This window comes from Loxodonta africana, chromosome 5, assembly GCF_030014295.1.
Source record: "Loxodonta africana isolate mLoxAfr1 chromosome 5, mLoxAfr1.hap2, whole genome shotgun sequence".
NCBI lineage: Eukaryota > Metazoa > Chordata > Mammalia > Proboscidea > Elephantidae > Loxodonta > Loxodonta africana.
The window spans coordinates 34,669,531-34,684,531 of NC_087346.1; the positions used below are offsets into that span (position 1 = coordinate 34,669,531).

The window sequence follows — 15,001 nt, forward strand, 5'->3', positions numbered from 1 at the left end:
ATGATTTCACAATGCTTTATTCACTGAAAACAAACACAATGATAAACGACGTAGGAAAGACAAAAGCATCCATCCAAGGATCTTAAGACTAGAAGGTAGGCAAGAAATATGTGTTGATTGAATGAACTTACATAGACTATTATAATGTGCTATTTGATCATTATATTATAAATTTTCATTTGTATATTTCACACAGATAAATTATAACCAATGTTCTACATCGGTGGTTCTTAACTTTAGCATATTAGAATTATTAGAAGAACTAAAAATAAAAAATAAAAAAATACTGTTGTTAGGGTTCCATCACAGAGTGGTTAAATTAGAGTCCCTAGGAACGGGGCCCAGCTATAGGTATTTTAAAAAAAGTTCCTCAGGTGGGTCTGTTGTACAGCTCAGTTTGAGGCTTTTTTTTTTTTTTTTAGTATTAGAGAAAGTGAATAAATCACACAAAAATATTTTGCATTTAGAATATGAGCTAGAGACAGTCCTACTATGACACCCTATGAAGAATTTTTAAGAACTTTTTTTGTATGTAAATATCTTCATGTAAATAAATTGAATCAAAAATGTAAAGGGATGTCTACTGTATGAAGTTACACCAGAAAGTCCATTTCTGCAGAAATGTCCTAGAATACTTGCCCTTTATAGGGAACAATTTCTGCAAGGGGATCCTTCTCTGTTTGAAAGTAATTGATGGAAATATTGTCTAAATAATTAGAATTAAAAGAAAAAAAATACTGTTGCTAGGGTTCCATCACAGGGTGGTTAAATTAGAGTCCCTAGGAATGGGGCCCAGCTATAGGTATTTTAAAAAAAGTTCCTCAGGTGGGTCTGTTGTACAGCTCAGTTTGAGGCTTTTTTTTTTTTTTTAGTATTAGAGAAAGTGAATAAATCACACAAAAATATTTTGCATTTAGAATATGAGCTAGAGACAGTCCTACTATGACACCCTATGAAGAATTTTTAAGAACTTTTTTTGTATGTAAATATCTTCATGTAAATAAATTGAATCAAAAATGTAAAGGGATGTCTACTGTATGAAGTTACACCAGAAAGTCCATTTTTGCAGAAATGTCCTAGAATACTTGCCCTTTATAGGGAACAATTTCTGCAAGGGGATCCTTCTCTGTTTGAAAGTAATTGATGGAAATATTGTCTAAATAATTAGAATTAAAAAAAAAAAATACTGTTGCTAGGGTTCCATCACAGAGCAGTTAAATTAGAATCCCTGAGAATGGGGCTCAGCTGTGGGTATTTTAAAAAAGTTTCTCAGGTGGGTCTGTGGTACAGCTCAATTTTAGACCCCCCCCCCGCCTTATTTTGGTTATTACATAAAGTTATATTGGCTGACAGTTTTGGTTTGTATTTTCAGATGCTGATGATGAGACCATATTTTCTTTGGACTGGTGAGAGTGGAAGTAACTTTGCTTTAGTTCGGTTATTGAATACTATCAGAGTTATTATCAGCCACATATTTGGCAACAGAATAAGCAATACAACAGTGACCATATTAGTTATAGATACTTTTTTTCTGCATGGATATTAAAAATGCCCTCTATATGCAAGGTAGTAAATGGATATGCATTTATACGTAATAATAGTGCTTGACCTGAATATTTATTGAATGAATGACAAATCTTCCAACTCACGAGTAATGTTATAAGAATAAATGTATATTTCCCTCTGAAAGCTTGATTATTGAAACATGAATATGTAACTGCATCTGAATAAAAAAGAAATTAGTACACAGAAAACAAGGATATAATTAAATCATCATGGACACTCTCTTCTGCCACAGAATTTAAGATTCTATGGTCTAGATTAGAAACTACTTGAAAAATTAAAATGAATAGTATACTATGCACAAGTTTAATAAGATGACATTACATCAGATAATAAGACAAAATAAATAGGATATCATAGGTGGAAGGAAGACTTAATAATGAGTTTTTAACATATATCCTGATATGAGAAAGATGTAGAAAATAAAACATGAGTATTTACCATGCTGCTTATAAATGGTAGATATTATTGGCTTATTCTATGCAGAAGAAGAAATGTGCTTAACTGATCCACTTAGCCAATTTCTCTGGCCAGTCATTTCCTTTGTGCCACACACTCGCCAAGCCATCCTTGCATGATGGGTGATACCGGCTAACATGCCACCTTCTAACGCCCACGCACTTCTGCGCTCATCACCTGACGTACAGGCAAAACTTGTTTTTGTTCCCAAAACTATTTATGCTAATTGTACATGTTAATATGATTTTGGTAGTTAAATGAAATATTATATAAATAATATTTCTTCTATAAAAACTAACATATTTGTCTTGGAAAGTTTCAACAAACGGTGAGGCACCAAGAATAACTGCCACCCAATTAAGTGTTGAGACAATGATAACAGATTGGAAAAATATGCCACAAGTTTAAAAGGATTCTGTATTCAAGGTAGCATCTTTTAAGATAATATAAGGATATACAAATATAACAGATATTATAAGATAAACACACATATCATGTATGTAATATGTATATAGTACTATTGATGTCTGTGCAAGAATGACAACTTAGCCTTCTAGTTAATGGATCTATATTCAAAGAAAAGGTATCTTGACTCCATCTCAAAAAGTCACAAATGACTTTACATGTATTTATTGCATTCATTATGGCATCAGGTAACATTAAGGACTTTGAATATTTATATTTTCTTGACTGCTTATTATATAACTCCCTGATGTTTAAGTGATAACATAAATATAATATTTTTATTTAAGTAATTTTTTTGGTGATTTATGCTCTACATATCAGTGACTATTAAAAAGAAAACAAAAAACATAAACCAAACCTGTTGCTTTCAAGGCGATTCCGACTCTTAGCAACCCTGTAGGACAGGGGAGAACTGCCCCATAGAGTTTACAAGCAGTGGCTGGTGAATTTGAACTGCCAACCTTTTTGGTTAGCAGCCAAACTCTTAACCATTGTGCCACCAGGGCTCCTCAATGACTATATGCCCCCATAAAATATGATCATTTTAAAATTATGTAAATAATAAAATACTTGGTCATAACTGGTGGATAAGTAAAGGGATACATCATATCTCACAGCTCTCCAAGCTGCATTAGGAGATTGAACTTGCTGGCTTCTGCTCCCAAAAATGTGTCCCTACCCTCTGATGTCTGTTCCAGCAAACATTAAGTGATTGTAATCCCAAGAGAATGTTAAACCGTCCCATGTCCCCTGCTAGGTTTTGCAAAGTAAAATTAGAAAAGCAAAGGTTAGAGAAACAAGCTACGATTCCAAAATGTCTCAGAAATTTCTTTAGCAGTGACTTTTCCTTTACAAACTGCTGCTTTACTCTCCTCTCTACACAATGAGCTTATTCACACTTTGGGGTAAAGAATTCTGGAAGGAGGAATAGCAAAGAAACTTCCTTTGGTTAAAGAGAACTCACGTGGCTTATCGACATCATACGAATCCAATTGAAGTGAAATTATGTTAATTGTATAGCTATAATCTAACTGCTAAATTTAAATATTAAAAACATTAATTTAACTTTATCAATTTACATAATTAATAAGTTGTCTCTCGTACTGTTTGCTATCATCACTTATTAGTTCTGAATTATTTTTAGTGAGTCTACAGGCTTTAGAAAATGATGTTGAATGTGATGCTTTCATAAAAATCAGTAAAGAGCATTATTTGTACTTTATGTTGAAAATTCGGGGAAAACATTTTCTTCTCAATAACTCCTGTTAAGCTACTTTTAGCAATCTGGTGCTACAGCTTCAGCAGAGCCAAGATCAGTTATTGCAGAGTGGCTAAGAACATGGGTTTTGGAATCTGAAACCTAAATTTAAGTCCTAGATCTGCCCTTAATGCCTGGAATATTTACAATTACTAAATATTAATTTCTAATTTAAAGTCATTAATAAATAACATCACTATGTGAAAATGGCAAGATTGAAAACCTTTTCTCAAAGAGAGGACATATAAAGTAAAAAGTAGACTCACATAATAGACAAGGATATGTTTATATTTTCTACCCATACCCCATATTCTACTTTATGAATCAATAAAACTCACAATTTTAAGAGAACCCAGATCTAAGAGAGGAACTCAATTCTGAGAGAAACAGAAAATAAACAGAGGGCAGCCACTTTGCTAGCCACTGAGATAAACAGGCTACTTGTTATCATAACTCAAAGTGGAAATGCTGTTAGTTTTATATTTGTTTGTTGGCCTTTCACCTAGAAATTTGGCTTCTCAGCACAGGGGTCTTTGTCGGAGCAGTGTTCAGCTGGGCAGTGTAGAGAGTAATAGTCACCAGAAAGAAATAAAAGCTCAGACAGAGTTCTAAGGTGGAGTTTGTATATCCTGCAAGAGCTAGACGTTCTGGAAGATGACCATATGCTACATTTCTGAGAAGGATTTGAGAATCTGTTAAGAGACAGTATTTAGAAAGCTAAATGCTCCTCCTGTAAATATGTCTTTGAGTTTAAAGTCATTTGCTCTGAGTAATATTTATAATCCTGATGTCCTTGAAACGGGACGTGTACGTTACGTAGTTTTGTTGTTAAAGAAGAATTTATTTTCTTGAAAAACATAAATCTCATTCTCAACTCCCACTACATGGTAAATTATTTGTGGGGGGAGTAATGTTTTAGCCATGGGTAACTCGTCAGCACTCGGCACAGAACCCAGCCCATATTTTATATCCAATAAATATTGAACAAATGAATTAATGAATTAAACGGAAGAAAAGCAGGCCCAAGACAGCAAAAAGATACAACGTTGCCATCTAGTGGTAACTTGATAAAAATGTACATAGATGATCTCCTGAGCATGAAAAAGGTAATGGAGTTGACACAAAACAACTTTTAAGACAGACATGTGCTTGGTCAATCTTGCCACTAAAGGCTCCATTTTTCTGCGTTGTACACAGGGTTCCAGGAATACCAAATAGACTGAGATGCCCTCTGATATTAAGATTTTTCAGGTAGAAGAAATCACATAGTAAGAAAAAGGTCATTAAGATTCGGTGTGTACACCGGCATAAATGGTTAAGCATTTGACCTAGCTGAAGGACTGGTGGTTTGAACCCACCCAGAGGTGCCTCCCTGGCGCCCTGCTTTCAAAAGGTCACAGCCTTGAAAATTCTATGGGGTACAGTTCTACTCTGCACACATGGGGTTACCACGAGTCGGTATCAACTCGACAGCAACTAACAATAAGTATATAGTGACCCACAAGTATGGTGCTAGGCAATGACAAGACATGTTTTTCTCCCATATACTTTATTAAAGCTATACTTGAAGTCTTTAAAAATATTGTGGTGTATTGGCCAAAGGTTTTATGGTTTTGCTTGAGAAAATAGGCAGTGCCATTCTCTGCCATCTAAATTCAGTTTGTATCTTGCACTTCATTAATAAATCATATCCCACTCTATTTAAAACTTTACATCAAATCACTTGTATTCCATCTACCTCAGTGTATATCAACAGGGACTTGCTGTTGGCATGAAGAACAAAATTCCTTTCTTCTTCCTCACGTCTATCCAAAGGACTAAGAGTTCCAAAACTATATGCACCATTCCTAGGTTGAGGCACAGACTAGAACCTCATTTGGAATTATTTATTCGTTGATTTATGATCTTATTGGCTCTAAGGAACATCTAATGTTTCACTCTTGTTCTACTTTTCTACTTCACAAAGACAAATTAAAGAGCTGTGGTCTTGGAGTTCATGCATCAAGGTAAAAAGTTAATAAATAAATGCAAGTAGCATTTCCACTTTAAGTTATGAGCTCCCCTCTTAGGAGGCCTCTTTTAAGCTTTGCTCTAACTAAACTTTTCTAACTAAACACATTAGAACTCATTATTATGGCCGTCACTCTTCTCGAGTTTCTCTGGCAAAGGCCAACGATAATCATTGTTCTCTCCTAAAGAATCAATAATCGTATTTAAAACAGTAAGAGTAATAAAATTAAAATATGTACTCCTTCATGATATAGACTCAGTTTCACCTATTAAGAGCATGTAAAGCCCACTCTTTGAAAGAAAATTAATAATTAAAAATAAGAAGAGGAGTAAAGATAAATTGTTCTCAGAGGGAATGCATTTGAGCCGGTAGTGAGTATAGTATTAGATCAGGTTCCCTCTAGGGATGCTGAAGCCAGCATCTTTCCAGCAGTTTGCTGTGGAGTGTTCTACCACTTTGCCAGCAGTAGGTGTCACAAGCAACTACAGCAAAAGGGCAGAGGAGCCAGAAAAATGAAGTGAGTCACAGGAAAAATGAACTAAATACTCAATTACATTCACACATTTTATATGGATTTCAGTTGATTAAAAGAATCTAAAACTCCTGTACTCATCGTGAGTAAATGCATTTATATCTGCTTGCTTCTACATATGTTCTACCACGTAATCACCAAAATAAATTCAAAACATAAAGCTCAAAGCATTTTGTAAGTGAAAAAGTATGTGAATTGAATTGAAAACCAGGACAACAGAGCCGAAGATGATCAGGGACTTGTACTCACCGTGGTGGTGGTGGTGACCTCCTCAGTTACAACCTTCAGGGTGTCGACCACGGAGATGTAGCCCAGACGCTTAGCAATCGCCAGGGCGGTGTTGCCATTCTGAAGAGAGAGTGAAAGAGAGAAAGAGAGTGAGAAACGAGAGGGAGGACTGTGATGAGAGCCAATGAGATCACCCGTTTCTCTGCATGAGCCAGCATTTCCTTCCAAAACAAGGCACAAGCTTAGGAAAATCACTAGTTTTTACCATTACATCTAAATCTGTCTTTGTAACTTCTTTAGACTATAGCCCAGGTCACCATGGTAACACAACAAGCTTAATACATCTGCCTGCTTGTTCTAATAAAAAGCACTTGACGCTTTAACCCTAAGATTGTCAAACAGCACTACAAATACTGTATTGTACTAATGAAAGTGCCTTTTGAATTGAGGTGGGCGTCTCCAAAAACTATCAGCACGAAAGAGGTGCACTTATTCACTCCATCTGCTGCAGGTAAGATGTGACCGTAGGGAACGCAGTAACATGCTTAGCTGCAGCTGTGCAGAAGGTCACCATGCAGCCAAATAACAAAAGCCAGCAATCCAGGCTCCAGCCCGGGCCACGCGGGATCCCCGTTTGTTTAATTGCAGCACTTAGTTTACATTTCAATGGCTCCACATTTCAATGAGCTTTGTCTAAACCAGCAGCCATTGAAACTTTGCTACCAGAAGAAACCCAAGGGGGAGGGATCAACTTGTGCTCACATCTGAGAGCCAGCTGTTAGCCCAGCATGTTCTAACAGCCCAAGTGTAGGGTCTACTCTCCAGAGAGAAGACCCCAGAGTCAGGCTGCCTGTTCTCCTCCCCCTACCCCCCAGCAAACACTCCCAGTGAAGTCACTCTGACTTTTCCAAAGGCTTTGCAACTTGACTTTTCTAGAGTCCGGCAGCTTATTTAAGGAGGATATATTAAAATGGAGCTCGGACAAGAAGCCACTGGGGCCGGAGAGGAGGAAGAAAGTGTGGAGAAGGCAGCCCCGTCTATCTTACCGCGGTCGTGGCATTGGGCTTGGCCCCGTGCTGGAGCAGGACGTTGATGATGTGTGTGTGGCCCTGCTGGGCGGCCTGGTGCAAAGGGGTGTAGCCGTTCTGTGGACGACAGTGGCAGTCGGCCGAGCATCAATTGACAGACGAAAAGAGAAACTAGGTTAGCCTTCATTTTTAATTTCTCAGTCTTATTTACAACAAAACCATCAAGGATGCTTTGTTTATTTGGAGCCCAATGTTACCAGCAACCCATTTCTCAGCAGCAAACACTCCCTCACACCTTCTGTTCTGGTAGAAGAGACGAGGTTACAAAACAGCAAGATGAACTGACTGCAAGTTATTCTTATGTTAACCAATTAGCATTAAAAATGGGCCTGCTGAGAAGAGATTTAGAATGAGAAAGGGTATTATCACTAGTTCTTCTCTAGGAAACAAGAAAGAATAAAAGTGTTTTTGACTGAAGACTACAGACATCACACAAACCACTGCTTGCTCATCGTGACTTTCCTAATAATTAAAATCTGGGCCAGCTTTCAGGATTCTAACTCAATGAGAGCAAGTCTACATCTTATATTCCTTTCAGAAAACAGCTTTGGTCAAAGAAAACCCTACAGGTACACTTAGAGATTGGAAGCTAAGTAACTTGTCATTGCTAGAAAATGATTTTTAAAAACTAGGTTCTGTTTAACATTCTGGTCTAAACTTTCATGCAGATGAATGCTTTGTGATCCATGATTCCTGAGGAATTCATGTTAAGGTTAGCGTGAAGTCAATCTTGCTAAGAACTATGAAGTGAGTGGCAGGTGTGGTACCAGTTGGTCACATCTTCACATTAAATATACTGTATTGGAACGCTTGGAGGAAGAGCAGGGCATTGATAATACCAGCTGGCACTGAGTCAACTCCGATTCATGGTAACCCCCTACGTGTCAGAGTAGAATTGTGCTCCAGATGGTTTTCAATGGCTGATTTTTCAAAAATAGATCACAAGGCCTTTATTCCAAGGCAGCTATAAAAAATATGGGTGGTATCAAACCTCCAACCTTTCAGTTAGTAGCCAATTGTGTTAACTGTTTGTACCACCAAGGAACTCCAAGGCATTAACAACAAAAACCAAACCAAACCCATTGCTGTTGAGTAGATTCCAACTCATAGCGATCCTGTAGGACAGAGTAGAACTGCCCCATAGGGTTTCCAAGGAGTAGCTGGTAGATTAGAACTGCTGACCTTTTGGTTAGCAGCTGAGCTCTTAACCACTATGCCGCCAGGGCCACAAGGCATTAATAGTTTTTATTTATTGAGCATTTACTTTGTGTCACACATTGGACCTTACATTTATTCTCTCTTTCAATCTTCATTATCAGTCTGAAAATCGGAATGCTTGTCATGTGTATTAGATGTTTGTTTTCACCAATAATTACTGACTAAATGAGTTAAAAAAATTTTTTTTAAATGAGTAAATGAACAACTGATTGAATACATGAATATTTTTATCCTCTTTCCAGAGATTATAAAATGAAAGGTGGTAGAGTTAAGTAATTTCTTCACAGTCATTTCAGGTTCAGATCCTGTGTACAAGATCATGATAGACAACGAATAGCAGAACTACTTTTTTTTATTATTTGCCCACTTCCTCCCCGATAAAATTTTATCTGTGTACTCCTACCCTCAGTTTGTAAGATTATATATCCCTTATATCCAATATATGGAAACCGTGGTGGCATAGTGGTTAAGAGCTATGGCTGCTAACCAAAAGGTCAAGATGAACTAACTTGCAGTCAGTTCACCTTGCTGTTTCGTAACCTCGTCTCTTCTACCACAACAGAAGGTGTGAGGGAGTGTTTGCTGCTGAGAAATGGGCTGCTGGTAACATTGGGCTCCACCAGGTGCTCCTTGGAAACTCTGTGGAGCAGTTCTACTCCATCCTATAGGGTCGCTATAAGGTCACTGTGGGGCAGTTCTACTCCATCCTATAGGGTTGCTATGAGTTGGAATCAACTCGAGGGCACTGGTTTTTTTTTTTTTTAAGGTCACTATGAGTTGGAACCAATTCCATGGCAAAGGGTTTGGTTTTGGCTTTTGGTATATCCGATATCACTGGAGAAAGATGTGGCAGTCTGCTTCTATAAAGATTTACAGCCTTGGACACTCTATGGAAACTCTATGTAGAACTCTCTGTCCTACAGGGTCATTATGAGTTAGAATCAACTCTATAGCTGTGGTTTGTTTTTTTTTTGGTTTCTATCTAATATCATTGCCCCTTAATGACCTATATGCATAAATTTGCTTATCCTGTCTGCATAAGACATCTGCATATATATGGACAGAGTGCCACAGGATTCTCTACTTTCACTGCAGCTTTTCCATCCATAAGAATAAATCCATAGGCATGAATACCTGAGTGTCCCTCAGTCTGTGGCACAGCCACAGTTCTTTTCATATTAGAAGTCTTCTTTCCTCTATAATCCCTACAGTGGAATGACCCTAGGAAACCTAAAAATATAAATCAATTACCAGGACCCTGAGAAACTAATCGCTATTGCAGGGACTCTACTCTCTAATCAGTTAAGTCTCTTGTCTACGGGCGTTTAAGGAGAACAAAGTGACATTTCTTCTCCTGACTATTCTTCCTTTCCATTGTGTTTACAATGTTCTACCACCCAAATCTGTTTCACATTTTCAGTATCAGCCAAGTTAAATTGTTCAACAAGCACTTATTAACCACACACTACATGCTAAACAGTAGGTGCTGTGCTTATAAAAATTAATAATGTCAAAGTAACATTCTTGTACTCAGTAGTCATAGTACACTGTGCCCTCAAAGGACATTTTACACAAGAAAATGTCCCCCTCCCCAAAACAAAACAAACCTGTTGCTATAGAGTCAATCCTGACTCATAGAGACCCTTTAGGACAGAGTAGAACCGCCCCATAGGGTTTCCAAGGCTGTAATCTTTACAAAAGCAGACTGCCACATCTTCCTGTTAGCAGCCAAACACTTAGCCATTGAGCCAGCTGGGCTCCTACATGTCCTCTTTTTTTTTTTTTTTTCTAGTTGCCATCTATCTAAAGACTCTGGTGCATGAGAACATTTGCCCAGAAAATCTGAAGCAACACAAAAGCTTCTACATGAACATTTTCGTTGAAGCTTAACTCACTATCATAAACCCATCTGGCTAGGAGCTCTAGACCCAGTTCTTCCACTAACTATTAGCAAATCTCCCCCTTCCACCTTGATTTTCTCATTTTAAAATGGAAATGGCTAATATTTCAAGTTTGGTGAAGAATCAAATAAGTTGTCCACGACAATGTTTTTTAAAACAATAAAGTTATATGAGAATAATAGCAAACTTTACTGAGAGATTTTTTCTCAATAAAGAGCTCTAGGATCTTTGCAGTATATTTTATTTAAAAAAATCCATTTTACATACTATCATTCTAAACCCTCTTCACAAGTCAAGCATATAATTAACCAAATGAGTTGGAATCAACTCGAGAGCAACAGGTTTGGTGATTCTGGTTTTGGTTTACTAAAGCTGGTGTGACAGGGTTTCATTCTAATTTTAAGCAACTAATATTTTTTTTAATTTTTTTAATAGTCCCATAAAACAAGATCATTTTTCTTATATCAAGTCATGAATGTGTGAGAAACAAAGGCAATACAAATGTTTAGTTTTTCAGAGCAAAGAAGCAATTCTTTAGTAACTATGGTTACACATGAGACGTGAAGAGGAAAAGCAATTCTCTATCTAGATTTCATTTCACGTGAAAAAACTCCGAAAAGTTTATTAAGATTGTCTTTAGAGGTATGTATTCGTCCACTCCCCTGAAGATATACAGTTCCAAATTCAACAGTAAAAGCTACACAATTTACTTAAGGAAAAAAAAAAAAAAAAACACTGAAATATTAAAATAAGATTCTCCTCTCCATCAAATGTCCGTTTTAGTACAGATGAAATCGCAGGAGGCCATTGATGTGATCTAGAGAATATATTCGTCTGGCTTCTAAATACTATAACAATTTCAACAAACACTTAATTAAAAAAAAATATATATATGGCAAGCCTTTTCAAGCCCTGCTAAGTATGCCCAAAAAAAAAAAAAAAAAAAAGTCTCATTGCATTGTTTCATTTATCTGGATTCTAACAAGAATGTCTTTCCTGGACATTATGTGTAAACTGACCCAGCAAAAACGGAGGTAAGAGCTAAAAAGAAAACATTGCAATGGAGTCGATTCCAACTCATAGAGACCCTATAGGACAGAGTAGAACTGCCCCTTAGGGTTTCCAAGGAGCCCCTGGTGAATTTGAACTGACGACCTTTTGGTTAGCAGCCGTAGTTGCTAACCGCTATGCCCCCAGGGTTTCCAAGGAGCTAATGCCTGAAAGATTATATTGAAGCATTTAAATGTCTCAAAGTAAATTTCAAGGAACTCAAGAAGTGGGGGGAAACTTTGTTGTTGCTGTTAGCTACGAATGAGTCAGCCCCCAGGTCTTGGCGACCCCACGGACAAGAGAATGGATCACTGCCCAGTCCTGCACCACCACCATGATCAGTTGCAGAAACTAGAGAGCAGTCATTCTTGCTAGAGTCAGGTTAGGTGTTTGAATCACAAATGTCAATAATATTTATCATTTTTAAAATAATTTTGATTTTACATTATTTTTTTTTAATAAATATGATTGTGTATGGAAATGGTTTTCTTTCTGCTTCTCTTAAGAAGACAGAAAAAGAAAGACTAATTTACAAAAAACTTTTGTATGTTTCTATTTATTAACATCTTGAATGATGGCTTTGAATACTATTAAATGTGGCTTGCACTAATGTACTTGAGCCCACTCACATAGCTGGAATCAGGGGTTCTTGATGTATAAACTTAAAAAAAATGCAAATAAATGCCTTTCTTTGGACCAATTAACCTTGAGCTTCAAGTTATATTATGTATAATATAACCAAAAACCAAACGACCTGCCATCGAGTCGATTCCAACTCATGGCGACCCCATGTGTGTGTGTCAGAGTAGAACTGTGCTCCATAAGGTTTTCAACAGCTGATTTTTTGGAAGCAGGTCATTAGGCCTTTATTTCAAGTACCTCTGGGTGGACTTGAACTGTCAACCTTTCAGTTAGCAGCCATGTGATTTCACTGTTTGCACCACCCAGGGGCTCATTATGCATCTTAGCAGTAGCTGTATTATGTATTTCCCTTTCCCCTGAAACCAATTTGAGTGACTTGAAGTGCAATGTTACGTTATGACCTTGTCTGGCTGAATAGAACCCTTCAGATGCCACTGGGAAAAACAGTTAGGATCAAGTGAGCTCTGCATTACTCTTGACAACTTTCAGCCCATCCCTTACACATTATTACCTCACTGAGCATGACCATGTGATGTTCCCAACGTTACAGAGTTCATTAAAAATGAAAAGCATGCAGTCTAAACTGCCTGTCTGTATTTCCTCAAGGCGGGCAGGGATTAGGCCCTAAAACAATGGAATCTGCCAGAACATCTAGATGTTCAAGCAGGCATCTATTGTATACTGCAGTACACTAAGTTTATGACAGTTACTTTAACTGTATAAGTGCTCTGAAGGTAAGGTACCTGGTTGTCAAAGGTTATTGGAATAAAAAAGTATCAAGCAATTACAAAATTACATCACTTCTTAGGAATCACTTTAGAATTAAAAAAACAAAAACAAACCAGAACTTGTAACTATGGTGAGCTAGTGAAGCATACAGATGGCGGAACCCTTTTCCTTACAGAAAATGAAAATGAGTACAAATGTTTTACCTTGGTTTTTGCATTGACATTTGCTCCCTGCTTCAGAAGGAAGTTGACCATTTTCACATTTCCATAGTGACAGGCCACAATTAAAGGAGTGTAACCAAGCTGTATCAACAACAAAAAATCATATATACAAATAAACAAATGAGACAGAAACTTTACCACTCTAGCAATTAATATTCAAGGGGGGGAGGGCTTAGATAGAATTTCAGTTATGGTTGGATGGGTAGAAATTCAATTTGAGTGTACAAATATTATTTAGTATATACTTTTTTTTTTTTTTATATGCATCCCGGAAACGCTGGTGGCTTAGTGGTTAAGTGCTACGGCTGCTAACCAAAGGGTCGGCAGTTTGAATCCTCCAGGAGCTCCTCATGGGGCAGTTCTACTCTATCCTACAGGGTCGCTATGAGTCGGAATCGACTTGACGGCACTAAGTCACTAGGTTATATGCATCCCGTGGATACAAATATGAATACAAACAGATCTCTAACCACAAGGAACTTAATACCAGCAATGGTGATGAGACATGTGTGTGACTTAATCTGACAAAGGACTAAGAGAGAGGCAGAAATAATATGATCTGAAAGAGAGACTGACTCTGGTAGGACAATCGGGAGGAGGTTCATGAAGGATGTAGCTAAAATGGGCTTGAAGAATGTGTAGAATTCAATGACACAGATAAAAGGAGGGCCTTTCAGGTCCAAGGACATGGAGGCAGGCAAGTACAGGAAGGAAACAGTAAGTCATCTGGACTAGCTGAAGGAATAAGGGAAGGTAGCCTTGAGTTTGCAAAATTGGAGTCTTTTCATGAGGGTCCTAATACCATGCTATTCATTTGGACTTAACTGTAGCCAAAAAGGAAGAGCCAACTGCAGATTTGTGAGCAGGAGAGGGCCATGATTAGGCTAAGCTTCAAAATGGAATAAAACAAGAGGTGAGACTTGGATTTCGGGTGATATAAGTGGAGGCTACTGGGAATCCTCCAAGTCAGTACCTGCCATAATATTGACAGTAATTTTCTTTACCTTTGTATGAGCATCTTGGTCAGCCCCATGCTTGGTGAGTATATCAGCAACATTCACTTTATCTTCCTGGGCTGCAAGGTGTAAGGATGTGAGTCCACTCTATAAAAAAAAATGGAAGCAAAGAGACACATTTGAAGAAGAAAATATATTCCATCTTCTGTAATATTATGTCTTGAAATAATCATATAAAACTCATAGCCCCTTTCCACAAATTGCACTTTTTGATATCTAAGACAAACCCTCTAAGTTAATACAACTTTTCAGCCAAGACATACTCTCTAACTTAATCAACACTTTGAGCAATTTTCCATATTGGGTACTTACATTATAATGTGAGACTTTAAAATAACTCAGCTAATAAGCTCCCAAACAATATTCATTTTGAACCATCTGGGCCTTCTACTAAATCTATTTATTCACTTAAATAATTGATAACTACTACTTCTACCTTATAGCCATAGGAATAATCTATATTTTCATCAATAAAATATCATATCAATGTAAGTAATGCACAGTGTTATGGGAAGTTAGTTCAGAATAATCTTCTTCAGCACACAAAGATAGTGTACTGTTATGTAGGCTTCTCTAGATGTTAAATAAAAAGTAACCTCATCATTTAGTCCCATAAACCT

At 37.2% G+C, this 15,001-nt stretch overlaps 1 protein-coding gene across 1 annotated transcript in view; it reads right to left on the bottom strand.

The window, feature by feature from the left end:
• Positions 1–15,001, bottom strand: part of ANK2 (ankyrin 2) — a 240,754-nt gene that overhangs the window by 94,677 nt on the left and 131,076 nt on the right. The window contains exons 18-21 of the mRNA XM_064286268.1: positions 14,370–14,468; positions 13,348–13,446; positions 7,563–7,661; positions 6,538–6,636 (exon numbers count right to left, since the gene is read on the bottom strand). Coding sequence (XP_064142338.1) covers positions 6,538–6,636; positions 7,563–7,661; positions 13,348–13,446; positions 14,370–14,468 — 396 coding nt within the window. The remainder of the gene's footprint in view (positions 1–6,537; positions 6,637–7,562; positions 7,662–13,347; positions 13,447–14,369; positions 14,469–15,001) is intronic.